This window comes from Rhineura floridana, chromosome 13 (assembly GCF_030035675.1).
Source record: "Rhineura floridana isolate rRhiFlo1 chromosome 13, rRhiFlo1.hap2, whole genome shotgun sequence".
Lineage (NCBI taxonomy): Eukaryota > Metazoa > Chordata > Lepidosauria > Squamata > Rhineuridae > Rhineura > Rhineura floridana.
Window position 1 is genome coordinate 21,221,502 of NC_084492.1, and position 14,626 is coordinate 21,236,127.

The window sequence follows — 14,626 nt, forward strand, 5'->3', positions numbered from 1 at the left end:
TCATCTTATATTCATCGTTCTAAAACACACTAAAATTATCATCACTCTAAAACACTCTAAAATATTGCCAATTTTCTTTGCTAGATTGGTATGTTGTTTATTTTCTCTGGCATTCTTTTATGGCAGGCGTGGGGAACCCTTTTCAGCCGAAGAACCACATTCTCTTGTGGGCCATCTTCTGGGGGCCACATGTCAGTGGTGGGTGTGGCCAGAGATAAAAGTGGATGGAGCAACGGATGTGCCTCTGGCCTTTGTACAGCAGGTTACATTCTAGCCACACAAAAGTCAGAGGTTTTTACACATTCTCCATCCTTCATCCAGACAAGCACAAGGCAAGGGTCTCAGGTCGCATTCCAGCAGGGGAAAAACACACTAGAGCATGGACTGATGATAGGAGCGGCTTGGGGAGAGGGCTCCTCACCAGTTATAGGCTACACCAGACACGTTAAAATTGAACAGACACTTCCCTTCCCTCCATAAGGCAGCCAGCAATAATGAAAGATGGTGGCTTTAAAAGGGGAGATTTTTTCCCTGGGAAGGATACGCTCCTGCTGTTGCTGGGAATCCATCACTCGCTCAATGTGGCCCATAAGGGCGCTCTGCACAGCATCCAGGTGGTTGGTGAGCCTCTGCATGAGCTCCATCTGGTTCTGTCTCAGTTCAGCAATCTCCCTCTGCTGGGTCCTCAGCAGAGACATCAGCTCATCCTGGTACTCAGGAGCAACCTATTGGCAGAGGAGGCAAGGAAAATGTAAGCACTCCATGTCCGTCAGTGGACCCTGCCTGTCTTGCATGAGAGGCAACAACATAAAGAGTTCAACCCACTGCTAGGGAGCCACTCGGGAGAAGGGCCAAGTTAACCAATCTCAAGGCACAGATATGGTGGAATTCAACGCCAAGCAGTGAGTCCCAGGCTCAGATTAGCATCCCAAATTGAAGTCAAGTATATGTAAACTGGAGGAAACTTTAGCGCAATAAGCATATGAAAAAGCATTTGAGGAGGAACATCTGCCTAAATTGTTGCATGTTGTCTCAATGTTGGGTAATTCTAAAGAACAGCATGGAACGTTCAAGCTACAGACAGAAGCCTGACATTTATGATTCCACCAGAGCTTCCAGGCTCGGTCTGCAACTCAGACCAGATGGAGTGTGTGAGACAGAGGCAAGTATCAAATCATGTTAGGCCCCTGCAATCTCAGAAGGGCAATCAAAACTGGGGCCATCCATTCTCTCAAGGCCAAGAAAGCTTTCAGTCACCACGAAGAGATCTCAACGTAACCCTAGACAGTTTTGGATCCCCAAAACAAATTCAGGCAATGGATGGAGGCAGTCTTCGCCAGCCTAGTGCCTTCCAGATGTTTAGGACTACAACCCCCATCAGCACATGCCGGCTGGGGCTGATGGGAGTTGTACTCCCAAACACTTGGGAGGGCACCAGGTTGGAGAAGACCGATCTATTAAAAAACCAAAGGCCAGAGTCTTAACAAACCAGAACATAATCATGTTACAAAGGGGCATGAGGCAGAGGGTGTTCTTTCACCCCCTTCCCCAACTTTTTTTAGCTGAGCCTTGAATCCTGAGCCTGTACAATTCTATAGGAGGAAGAGATGTAGGGCATCCCCCATGGCAAAGGTGGAACACCTGTGCCTCTCTTGGCCTGATTTCATGCAGGTGGTGGTGGTGGTGGGGAGCCTAGAAGGAGAGAGGGCAGGAAAAGAGCCAAAATGAACACAGCTATGAAAAGTGATGTCCAAGTAATTCCTGTAGAACTCTAGCAAGAGTGATCAGTCCCTCACCCTGCTGAACCAGGAGGAAGGGGAATAAGTTTGGGAGAAAGAGAGGGAGGAGATTCCCACCTCTGGCTCTAGTTCCAACTACCATGGACAGATGTTTCTTTGGAGGAATGTCACTCTTGACACACACAAACGTCTTCTCTCCTCCCCTCCCCTCCTTTCAGGGAGGAGGAACTGACAACCTTGCTGTATATGGAAATCTCTCAAAGAAGAATACTAACCTGGTGATCAAAGGATCTTGGGGACTGCGCCACATCCCTGGAACTGAATAGAAGATGTTAACGTGACAGCATGAACTGTACATGGCAAACTGTACGGCATGCGTAACCACGGGGGATCACACCAGAATGTGGCCCTGGGGGCTCCTTTGGGAGGAAGGGCGGGATACAAATTTAGCAAACGAAATAATAAATGTGACAAATGTAATTACTTCTCCAAAGAGTGGAGGTGTGTATTTTCTGGTTGAGAAATGGCTGTTTTGGAGCACCCTCCCACACACTTCATTCCCAAGTCAAGCATCTGTTTTCCCAAAACACGAACTGACCCAAAAAAGAAAAGGGGGAAAATATACATATGCTGATATACGTAGGTATTCCGACGTTGCAACACACAACCCCTCGGATGGATGTGCATACACAAAAAGCCAAGGCAGAACTTTAAAGCACAAGGGCCAATTCCCAAATTGACACTTATGGTATCTGAAGGCACCAGCAGCAACCAAAATGCAACTGTGAGTTCCTTTATTCAGAGGCGAGTCCAGATTTCACAGCGATGACAGCAGATGAAGATGAAAAGTGTAGCCAAATCCCAGATACATTTTAAATACAGGGTTGTTTGACGTCTGAAGTTTAGATATTGTATTTAGAGCATCATCCAGTGCTGCTTCATCGGCCTGACTGAAGGCACAAGGAATATGCCGCCCCTGGCAGGTTCAGGAGGCCTGGGGGACAACAAAGGGAACGGCCCTCCTGGGAGGGAGGAGCCGCACATCACCAGGCAAAGGGCCGATAGTGATCTCTGCTCACCATCTGGCTGAGATGCCGAAGGAGTGCAGGGAAGGAGGCTGTTCAGTATAGTTGATGACACCCACCCTGCTCCATACACCAGGGGTGGGAAATCTTTATCAGTCCGTGGTTACCTTCCCTTCTGGGCCACCTTTTGGGGGCCACAAACCAGTGTTGGGCAGGGCCAGAGGCAAAAGTAAAGAGGAGCAATGAATGCAACCTTTTGTACACCAGGCACTGAGATCCAAAAGTCCCAGCTTTTGTACACCAGGCTTTGTACACACTCACACATCCCTCTCTATCCAGGCAACCCAGAGGTATAATCAGAGTTCAACGACACAGTCCTGCTAGGTAAAAATACTCAAGGAGGGGTTTAACAATCATCCCCTCATTTCCAAGGAACTCTGGAAATTGTAGATCTAAAAGGGGACTGGGGTGTGTGTGTGTCTCCTAACAACTGTCAGCATCTGTATCAAACTGTAGTTCCCAGGATTCTTTGGGGGGAAGTTAAGACTATTTAAAGAAATGATATAGCGCTTTGAATGCACAATGCTTCTTGAGAAATTGACTCAGCAACATCAATTGCGTAGAGCAACCTTGCCCAACGGTTGGCTCCCCAGATGTCGTTGGACTCCCAATCCCCATCAGCCCCAGCCAGCATGGCCAAGGGTCAGGAATGATGGGAACTGTAGTCCAGCAACAACTAGGGATCCAAAGGTTGGGAAACGCTGGTGCAGAGGGACCGTCAAGTCTGATAACTTTATGGAAATTGGTGGCCGCTTCTGACATTTGCCAACCAAGACAAATGTACTGATAGGCTTACTGACAGGCATCTATCATGCTGGTCGGGACTGATTCAACAATCGAGACCTGAACCTATTGGAGGATTAGACAACCCAAACTTAAAAAGGGTTGCCTTTATGTAGAGTAGACCCGCTGAAGTGAATGGACATGACTAACTTAGGTCCATTCATATCAATGGGTCTACTCTGAGCAGGACTGAGCTGAAAACAGCCCATAGTTTCCAACCTGATAGGGAGGTTCCCACTTTCCCAATCCTCCAGGTAGTGTCCTTACCTATCGTCTTTCTTCCCCTTCCTCTTCAGCTTTGGGGAGGCTCGAGGGGACACCTTGGCTTTCCAGTCCTTCACAGGCAGCCGCTGCACAGCCGCTTTGGCACTAAATACACCCGACGTAGAAGCCAAGCTTGCAACTTCGTCGTCATGATCGCTGCAGAGGGAAGATTTGGGGGTGGGGGCAGAAGGTTGCAAGCCGTCCTGATGAGTACTTGCCCCACCAGCAGTCTTAAGACAGGTTCTAGGGCGGCTAATCAACAGAAAGAGGGCAGAAGCCACCTAAGCGGGAACTGGAGTGATTTATGCTGTTGCCTTTTCCAATAAGACAGTAGCCTATGGATATTTCTAAATTTTGCAAAGGTGACTCCATTCTTATTCAAAGGTCCCAGCTTTGTAGAAGTAGTAAATCCAGGCTGCTTTGAATTTCCTGCCGTCACAAATAGCCAACCTGAGGCATTAGTGTTACAGACAGAATGGGTTTGAGGTGCTGCATATACTAGTACTGCACACGCTTGCCTTGCATGTGCTAAATCAGAATTCCTGGTGTCTCAGTGACAAGCTGTCAAATGCAGAGGTAGCCAGAGCACAGAAAGTGTCCCCCAGTAAGCAAAGCTAGGCAAAAATGCAACTGACTGTGATGGAGGTGTTCACAATTCATCTGGCCATCATCATGACTGTGCTTATGCTTCCTAATGAAGAAGCCACTGACTTCCATGGAAACATTAAATCAGGTGTAGGGAATCTTTGCCCCTCTAATCAGCCCTGGCAAGCATGGCCACGGCCAGAGATGATGGCAGTTGTAGTTCAGCAACATCTGGAGGGCCGAAGGTTCCCCACACCTGCTGTAAATGCTGGAATTTTACACTTAAATCTCAAAGCCAGGCTTCAAGCCCTCATGCTTCTGGGGAGAAAACTGAATATGCCTAGGCAGATGTATTCAATGCTGTTGAGTCTTTATTCTCGCAGAATAACACCCCCCCCCAAAAAAAATCATGTGGTTTGCTGTGATCAGAAACTTCAGCTGAACCCAAGAAAAACTACAAAGAGGAAAAAAGATTTGCATCTGCCAGTACCTTTGTTCAGCACTGGCATCCTGACTATCATGCTGCAGGAGGTGGTAGCTGTGCCTGTGGTAAGAGCTCTTGTGCTTCTCTTCAATTTCATTCCTTGGGCTAATAGGGGGCGGGGGAGAGAGAATTCCATTAAAGTGAATTTATTCTGCCTCATTTTATTTGTCTAAAATACACTGCTTTTCGTCATGCAGACTTCACAGAAGTTTCCCATAAAAATATACAGCAACAGCAACAAAGGACAGCATCGAACTAAGTTCTACTCAGTACACCCACTGAAATTAATGAACGTGTCAGCCATGTCCATGAACTTCACTGGATCTACCTCTTCCAAGTCCCTGCATAATGATGAGCACTCACTGGCAGAACCACTATTAGGGTCCCCTCTGATGGCCTCAAGGCAGTTGGTATAGGGGTGTTCCGTCGAGTTTCTAGCTCATCTACACAGAGTGCTTTACACAGAAAAGAAAGCTTCACCAGTCGCTCTGTGTCTGAGTGCTCAGCTTTCATCGCTCGCATGGATGAGACTTGAAACCTAAATCAGCCTTTGGGTCCCCAGATGTTGCTGGACTACAATTTCCATCATTTCTGATCCTTGGCCATGCTGGCTGGGGCTGATGGGAGTTGTAGTTGAGCAACATCAGGGGACCCAAAGGCTGGGAAAGGCCAATTTAGGTCTCAGGTCTCATCCATGTCTGTGGCTGTGGCGGCTGGGGCTGATGGACACTGGAGTCCAGGCAATATCTGGAGGGCCACAGATGTTCCCCATTCCCGACCAAGATGATGCTTTCCCCAAAGGAGGAGGAGATAGCAGATACCTGTCTGCCATGCTGTTCCTGGTCTCTCTGGTGATATCAGGGGCAGCTGGCCATGGCTGGCTCACGCCAGCATCTGAGGCCACATTTTCCTGAGGTAAGGCCGTCTCCAGCAACGAAGGTGCCGTCAGCACGTCCACTTCATTGGGGGCCATGTCCAAGGAATGATGGCTGTGCTCTGAGCTGTGACGGTTCCGTGGAGAGAGCAAGTGCAAGGCCGATGCTGCAGAAGCCATACTGTCTGCATGGTGGTTGGAATCCAGGATCTCTGCGGGGAGCCCGGAGGGGGTTGCACCAAAGCTGCGCTGCAGGGTCTCAGAGGCAATCTCCGGGATGTCTTGGGACATGGCGGTAGAGGCCGAGGAAATGACATCTGGGGAGCGTTCACGAGTAGGGGAAGACTGAGGCACCACCAGAGGCTCTACTTCCTGCCGGTCGAGTGCAAGAGGGGGGTTCCCTGGGGAAACCTTGACCAGAGAAGGAAAAAGTTAACCTTCCTTGTAATAGCCCATTCCCCGCACTGCCTAGGAAGTTTACTTAGATGCCCAAGTTTCTTGCCAGCCCTTCTTCCTAATCCCTTTTTCCATTGTAAGTGCATTTTTTTTAAGCATTTATTTTAAAAATGTAAAGGCTGCTTTTGGGCAGATGCCCCCAAAGCAGTGTACAGTCAACACAGCAATACGAAAACATGTAAACGATTTGTACATGTAAGCAAGAAGATTAAGCGTTTTGCAGTATTAGTTTGTTATTGCATTTTTATTTGGCCTTTCCATTATGGAGCTCAGGGCAGCGGGCAAGTTTTCCCCAGTTTTGCCCTCACAAACACCCCATGAGTCAAGTCAGGCTGAGAGACAGTGACTGGCCCACGTTTGCCCAGAGAGCTTCACAGCAGGGTGAGGAGTCTGAATCCAGGATCTTCGTGGTTCCAGCGCAGGAAGGGGAAACCCAAAGTCCTCCAGATGTTGCTGGACTCCATCTCCCATAATCCCTGCAGTGACCATACTGGCTGGGGTTGATGGGATTTGGAATCCAACAACATCTGGAGGGCCACAGCTTCCCCATGCCTGTTCCACTGCAACACTTGAACAACTGCACCAGCTCTGTTGCACACTGCCTCTTATCTTTAGGGACTTAAAAAAACAATGGCAAAGGAACTTGAGCACAGAAAGAGAAGTTGTGCTCTCAGCTGTAATAAATGGCACAGGGAACTCGGGAATGACAAGAGATTAGGAGGGGCAAGGCAGATCTGTATCGCTTTACTCACAGTTTGATACCATTATATGTTAAGGGATGGCTCACATAAGCAAAGGGATTTTTCAGTATGCAGTGACTCCACTGGGGCACCCTCATTTCCCATTTATGGAGACAACTAACTGTGTATGTGTTTTGGTGCGCTGAACCTAAGTGTGGCAGAAGTCAAATAGTATACCAGAGACCAGCAAACTCTAGTGCAGCGGTGGGGAACTTGTAGCCCCCCAACTCCCATCAGCCTCAACCAGCATGGCCAATGGTCAGGGATGTTGGGCGTTGTAGTCCAGCAGCATCTGGAAGATCACAGGTTTCCAACACCTACTCTAGTGGCTGTAGGAGCTGATGCCACATGGACACTATCAGGTGTCAGGGAGAAAAGTAAATCTCTGCATGGCCAAAGAGAAACCACCTTACCGGGATGGGGGCCTTTGGGGTCAGTTTGTCAGCAAGGCCAGGGAGGAGGACTGAATGGCTCCGAGGGCTCGTCTGTAGACTTCCACTGCTGCCGCTTAGTGTAAGGCTAGCATCCAGCTGCATCTTTGGGCTCAGAGACACATCTTCAGTTGGCCTACAGCTGGAAGAAGGCAGGTTTGTCTAGAGAGATTACAGAGGGTGTTCTTGCATACCCCAATCAAAAAGTAACCCAGGGAGATGGGTTCCTACCAAAGCTTGGTTCAGGAAGCCTATCATTGACTTCACTGTCCCATGGGACCGTTGCCCAAACAGCACTCTCAGAAAGATGGCTTCCTTGAGGGGGATTGCATGGGAAAAGCTTGGACAAGGAATGGCCAAAAGCTAGAAGGGACCTACAGGAAGTGGCAATCCATTCCCTCAGGTAATCCAGAGCTTTCTGAGAAGCCAGTGGTGGATCACTGGTGTCCCACTACCTGTTAGCACATGAGAAATCCAAAGTATAATGGCCCCCATAGTCCTTGCCTGGTAAAGAATGTTGAGCTTGCTCTCTGTTCTCTTCTATACACAAGTTACAGCTGTATTCCAAGGAACAGGGTCCCACTTTTAATCACCTCCCCCCAGAAGTCTAGGATCCTCCCCTATCTGCCTATAATCTCACTTCATTCATTACCAGCCTCTGAAAGGGCCTAGAGCAGCCTTTCCCAACCAGTGTGTCTCCAGATGTTGTTGGACCACAACTCCCATCAGCCTCAGCCAGCATTGCCAATGGTCAGGAAAGATGGGAATTGTGGTCCAACAACATCTGGAGGCACACTGGTTGGGAAAGGCTGGCCTAGAGAATCAAGCTGAAGGACAACGGTTATTGATACAAAAGATGCCTCTCCTTGGGAACAGGGACAGCACATTTGCCCACTGCAGCTCTGAAAGGGATACAAGCTCCGCCTGAAAACAGCTTCCTGAGATACCCATGCAAACTACTTCATTTTCATGCCTGATTCTGGGGGAAATGTATTTGCCCCTAGAAAGCTGGCACTGGGAAGGAGCCCTTGCCTAGGGCTTACCTGGGAATGGGAGGCTCATTGACAGAAGAACTACTCATGGGGGTAACAGCTGTGAGAGAACTAATGCTGCTGCCAGGCGATATTGTGATCTGGAAAAGACAATGCAATGTTATTAAGAGAACTTTGCCAGCTAGCGTTGCAAACCGCATGCATGGTATTGCCCACTGGGAACACTACCACTAAAGCTGTTAGTTTCTACTACATAAAAATGATGCATAATGAACACGTGAACTGTGTGCCATCTAAAAATTATGTCCAGCTTTGCTAGTATAAGGACTACCATACGTCTCTCTACTTGTTTTCTGCTTACAAGGAATTTAGGAATTACAATTGGTGCTAGGAACAGATTTAAACAACTGCTGGCTTAAAAGATATAAAAGGATCAGTCGCAATGGCTTCTCTGCTCCAGAAGGCTTCAATGCAACTGGAGGTCTTTTGCTCTGAGCACAATCTAATCCAGCCTCCCCCAAGCTAATGTCCTCTGAAGTATTTTGGATGACAATTCACATCAGCCCTGGTCAGCAGGGCCATGCTGGCTGGGGCTGATGGGAGCATTATTCCAAAATATCTGGAGAACACCAGGTTGGGAAAGGATGATCTAATCTAATAAATCTGCAAAGAGTTTCCTGAATTACCATCTTAAAAATCTAGTATTGCCCAATGGGGCTTCAACAATGTCTTGCACCACCATAATCCTCTCCCTCCCTCTGCATTTTCTTTTAACTGTGTACAAGGAAGAACTCTGTGAAAGTATGGAATATGTCTCCCCGACGAGGTTCGCCTGGCACCTACACTTCTATCTTTTCGGCGCCAGGTTAAAACCTTTTTATTTTCCCAGGCTTTTTAAATATTTTAAATTTTTGTTGTTACATAGACCAGGCTGTTAATTGTTTAACATATATGCTTAGTGTTACTATTGTCATTTTAATGTATTTTTATTGTATTGTATTTATGCTATGCTGTGCACCGCCCAGAGAGCCTCTGGCTTCGGGCGGTATAAAAATTGAATAAAATAAATAAATAAATAAAGTCACTGGCACTGTGATTTTTATTTGATTCTGATTAAGGTATTAGGAGTCTGCTCTCATGTAGATATGCTTTAATAATCTCTTCTAGGAAATCACAAACCTAATCAACCTATTAGAACAGCCTTTCCCAACCAGTGTGCCTCCAGATGTTGTTGGACCACAATTCCCATATTTCCTGACCAGGACTGGCTCCAGGCATGCAGGGGCCCTTGGGCATCAGCTTGCCCTGGCCCCCCAGAGTGTGTGTGTGTGTGTGTGTGTGCATATGCACGCGCACGCAGCCCCCCCACAGCCCCCCTATCTGTCTAGTCTTTACCATTGCCCTTAATGAAGATGGCGGCTGCGGTTTCCCTAAGGAGAATGAAGCCTCCGCCGCCATCTTTGTTGATGGCACACGTGCGTACTATGCGAGCATATCTCTGCCATCAACGAAGATGGCGGCAGGGGCTTCAGTACCTTAGAGAAGCTGCAGCCGCCATCTTCATTAAAGGCAATGCTAAAAAGCCGGCTGACAGGTAAGTGGGGGGCATGGGGGGCGTGGATTGCAGAAGGGGAACGGAGGGCCCCTCAGGGGCTCCTGTAGCTCTGGGGCCCTCGGGCCAGTGCCCAACCTGGCCGCCCTTTAGAACCGGCCCTGTTCCTGACCATTGGCAATGCTGGCTGAGGCTGACGGGAGTTGTGGTCCAACAACAGCTGGAGGCACACTGGTTGGGAAAGGCTGTATTAGAATCTGCTGTGTACAAACAGAAATTGTGGCTTTAGGGTATTTTGGTTTTTAAACAAATTTATATCTGTGACCATTTCACTTTTTCCAGAACACTAAAAATAACTCAAACCCCAGTTTTTCTACGTAAAAAAAGTACCCACAAACGCCATTCAAAGTCTGCATTTATTACAAGCACACTTCTTTGTTCTGTCCTAGCATCTGGAATCTATAACACAGGTTGACCAATAGTTTCTACCAAATAACCCATCTTTCTGAAATTGAAAGTTCCATACAAGGAACTGAAGAGGCCCTCAAAAGCATTTTGCAAAGGGAGCACAGATAAGAATTCTACTAGCTCCATTGTTAAGGTGAATTAAAAGCTCATTTTTAGTAGTTCAGAGCTCTAAACCAGGAATGGGAAATCTGTTGCCCTCTAAGTTTTGTTGGACTCCAACTTCCATCAGCCCCAGCCAGCATGGCCAATGGTCTATAACTCTCGTCATTCCTGACTAACAACATCTGGAGGGCCACAGGTTTCCTGCTTCTGCTATGCAAATTCCTAAGTCTTATATGTCACATTCCCCTAATAAAAGATAGCAAGGAAATTTGCAGTAACTCCTACCCAAAATATATCATTTATTTATTAATTAAAATTATATCTCGCCCTTCCTCCTAGAAGGTGCCGGGGGGGGGGCAAACAAAAACACTAAAAACATTCTAAAGCATTTTAAAAACAAAAGACTTTAAAACATATTAAAACAAAAAGCTTTGAAAACATCTAAAAAATAATAATTCCAACACAGAGTGGGATAAGATCTCAACTTAAAAGGCTTGTTGAAAGAGGAAGGTCTTCAATGGGAGATAGCAGATGGTACCTATCTAATATTTAAGGGGAGAGAATTCCAAAATGTTGGTCCCACAACACTAAACATCTGCTTCATATGTCGTGCAGAACGAACCTCCTGGTAAGATGGTATCTGCAGGTGGCCCTCACCTTCAGAGCGCAGTTATCGACTGGGTATATAAGGGGTAAGACGATCTTTTCAGGTATCCTGCTCCCAAGCTGCAAAGGGCTTTATACACCAAAACCAGAACCTTGAACTTGGCCTGGTAGCTAATGGGCAGCATTTCATGAAACATGATCACGTTTCCTCCCCAACCCTACCAATCTAAGGTGGCTACCTGTTGCAGAGATGTACTGGGAGTCATGAACGCATCCGGAGTCATGAGCTTGGGTTTCGTGTCATTAGAAGGGGAAAGGAAATCCACGGGAACAGATAGCTCTGAAATGCGGCGCAAGTCAGGCTGTGAGCCATGCACGGATCCTTTCTCCAATCCCAGCCCTTCTGTGCCCAGGTCAGCAAGGTGGTCTGGGAATGCTTCAAAACACACATTAAAAGCAACTCATACAGAAGGGAAAAGAGATATTTTAAAATCACACACACACCTTCCACAGGCACTCAGTTAAAATAAATGTTAAAACACATAGGTTGCCATACAAGCTAAAGTCCCTGGCTATTCCCAGAGACTCAGCAGCCAAAGTTGGAGTCAGGCAAGATTTTGTCTAGAGGCAGTGAAATACAGTCCAAAGCTGCCTTATATCAGGTCAGACTATTTGTGTATTTAGCCCATCACTGTCTACTCTGACTGGCAGTAGCTCTTCAAGGTCTCAGGAATTTAGAAATTCGGGATTTTCCCTATCACCTGCAATTTGACCCTTTTGAAACTGGAAATGCCACGGACTAAAACCGGAACCTTCTGATGCACCCTACCACTGAGTTGTGGTCCCTTCCCTGAAGTGAAGTCTCCCAATTGGCAAAGCCATGGCCAGGGTCCAAAAATAATCCAGTGACTACAACAGCATAATGAACAGCTGAGGCTTGGATCCAGAGTTCTCCGAGCACTATCAAGAATCCACTGTCAGCTTTAACAGAAGCAAGCTGCTCACCCTAACTGGAAAGTTTCTTGTTATCATTTGGAATATTCAAACAACAAGAAGGACACAAAAATGTTTTTTAGAATGGAGATTCTCAGGATTGCAGTGGGGGCTACATATATAATCCCATACATTTCTAATCAGGAGCAAGCCACACTGAATTGACTTCCTCCCAGGTAAGTGTAAATAGCAGGGGTAGCCAATGTGGTGCCTTCCAGATGTTGTTGGACTCCAGCTCTCATAATTACTGGCCACTGCCCATGCTAGCTAGGACTGATGAGACTTGAGTGTCCAACAACATCTGTAGAGTTCCTCATTTATAAGACTGCAACCTTCGGAAGTCATAAGTTATGTATCCTGAGGATGGATTTGGAAAACACTACCAAAGCTCACCAAACTATCAGTTTGGCCCTATTCCCGCATTTTCATGGAACACCATCTCATTCCTGCTCCAGTCTACGATCAAACACAGGGCTCCTTTCTCACTGTCCTTTCAAAACCAAATTCTGCAACCAAATGTGCAAGCAAAACATATACAAATCTGGCTGATTTTGCTGTAGTCACAGAACCTTGAAATAAAATGATGCTTTGAATACCTCAAGAAAAATTATTAAGCCAAGAAGTCTCTTACGTGACTCTGCCCAGAATCTTCAGCTGAAAGAGAGAAAACTCACCAAAATCTTCATGGGAGCCATGGGGAAGAATTGGAGTGGCTGTCTCAGGACTATGGAGAGGCTGGAATCTGATCTGCACATCCTGAAGGGCTCTGCAACATCCATTAAGATTGTTTTGGTTCACAAATACGGCCTTTGCAGCCAAGCACTTCTTAGTTATAGCACGGCTTATTTAGTTATTGTTATTTAATATTAACTTCCTACAGTTCTACAGTTAAGTACCCAGAGCAACTGAGAAAAAAAGAAAGAAAAAAGAAAAATGAGTATGAAGCTACCTTATACTCGTTCAGACTATTGTGATCCCTCTAGCAGTACTGACTAAATAGCATTCCAGGGTCTGAGGCCAGTGTTTTCTGGTTCAGCTAACCAAGAGCCTTTCAGTGAAGATGCCAAGAACTGGACCTGGGCTTTTGTATTATTATTATTATTATCATCATCATCATCATCATCCCGCCCTTCCTCCCAGCAGGAGCCCAGGGCGGCATGCAGACCATATGCTCCATGACCCTTTCATGCCACACTAAGTTTCCAGTTTTTAACATAGCAGACTCTGGTTTTGCAGCAAAAAAGACTGAGATAAGTCTCTTAGCTGATGCTTTTGCACATGTCTACCTGGGTCCCCAATGCTTTCCTGCACATCGTGACCTTGTAATCTACAACTTCATTACCCACAAAAGGGATGTTCCCCTTGGGCAAAATCCCAACTGTTCCAACAATGAAATACTGGTGTTACCTAATATTTGCAATGTATTTTGAGTGCAGAATAAAGGTTTATTTGCTACACAGTTGGAATTATTTTGGTGCAAATCACTTGCATTCTGACTTAACCCTCTTTCTGAAAGCCTAGGGCTGAGGGCTTGGAAGCAGCAAGCAAACGTTTATCTCTGTTTTGAGTAAAAGCATGAAAGGTAATTGCAGGGCAGCTGAGAGGCAGTTACCTATTGGACAGTTTCTTCTGGCGTGCTGGCAAATGTTGAACCTGCATTAAGTCAGCACTGTGGCCTAGTGAAAAAACTAAAAGGCAGGTCCTGGAGAACAGCTGCCCTACAAAATACTCACTTGGTGTGGACACAGAAGAGCTTGATCAGCACCCCTGCAGCGGATTCTACAGGTCCAGTACCTTGAGTGCCTTCTGGGAAGAAAAAAACACAGAGAAATGTATTTGTCTCTGCATTTAGCCTAACTCTGTTGTCAGCAGCAGCATGTAGATCAACCAGGACTGCAACAGTGATGAAAGACATCTCCCCAAGCAATAGTACCTGCTTACAAACACTGCCCCCGCTTCTGCCACAATCACAACACAAGCCTTTTAATAGAAAAGCAGTTGGGATAAAGTTTAAAGGGCCCCATTTTCTTTTCTCAAGCACACATCCCCCTCCCACCTTTATCAGGTAAAGCTTTCTTGCTCCCTCTGGACAAGACAGAAACGGGCTGCTCACACTATAAGAAAATGCTCAGGATGGTTGCTCTAGTACAAAAATACCAGCTTGCCCTGCTTTCCAACAGTAGGAGTCAAGGAGGCCTATACCATTCTAACACTAAATACTTGGGAAGAGAGACCATGACTGAACTCTGACGTCCTACCAAGCCATGGTTTGTGTTAAGCCTTCGGGCTTAGGGCAGTATATAAATTAAACTAAATAAATAAAAAATAAAATAATTGCAGTTCAGAAACAAACCATGGTGTGTTCCAAACGTGGACAAATGGGTGGAGCTGAGAACAATAGACTAGAGAGGTGTCACACAAAACCATGGCTTGCAAAGCTTAATGGGTTTGTCATGATGTTCAAATTGGTAT

At 46.5% G+C, this 14,626-nt stretch overlaps 1 protein-coding gene across 5 annotated transcripts in view; it reads right to left on the minus strand.

The window, feature by feature from the left end:
- Window positions 1-14,626, minus strand: part of EDC4 (enhancer of mRNA decapping 4) — a 47,582-nt gene that overhangs the window by 10,475 nt on the left and 22,481 nt on the right. For 4 of the 5 annotated variants that reach the window (XM_061594064.1, XM_061594062.1, XM_061594065.1 and 1 more), the window contains 10 exons: window positions 13,888-13,960; window positions 12,829-12,920; window positions 11,401-11,597; window positions 8,485-8,573; window positions 7,424-7,583; window positions 5,762-6,225; window positions 4,947-5,045; window positions 3,875-4,027; window positions 2,015-2,057; window positions 545-725 (listed from right to left, as the gene is read on the minus strand). In XM_061594064.1, the coding sequence (XP_061450048.1) occupies window positions 545-725; window positions 2,015-2,057; window positions 3,875-4,027; window positions 4,947-5,045; window positions 5,762-6,225; window positions 7,424-7,583; window positions 8,485-8,573; window positions 11,401-11,597; window positions 12,829-12,920; window positions 13,888-13,960 (1,551 nt within the window). The remainder of the gene's footprint in view (window positions 1-544; window positions 726-2,014; window positions 2,058-3,874; window positions 4,028-4,946; window positions 5,046-5,761; window positions 6,226-7,423; window positions 7,584-8,484; window positions 8,574-11,400; window positions 11,598-12,828; window positions 12,921-13,887; window positions 13,961-14,626) is intronic. The other variant, XM_061594063.1, reaches the window with a different exon arrangement.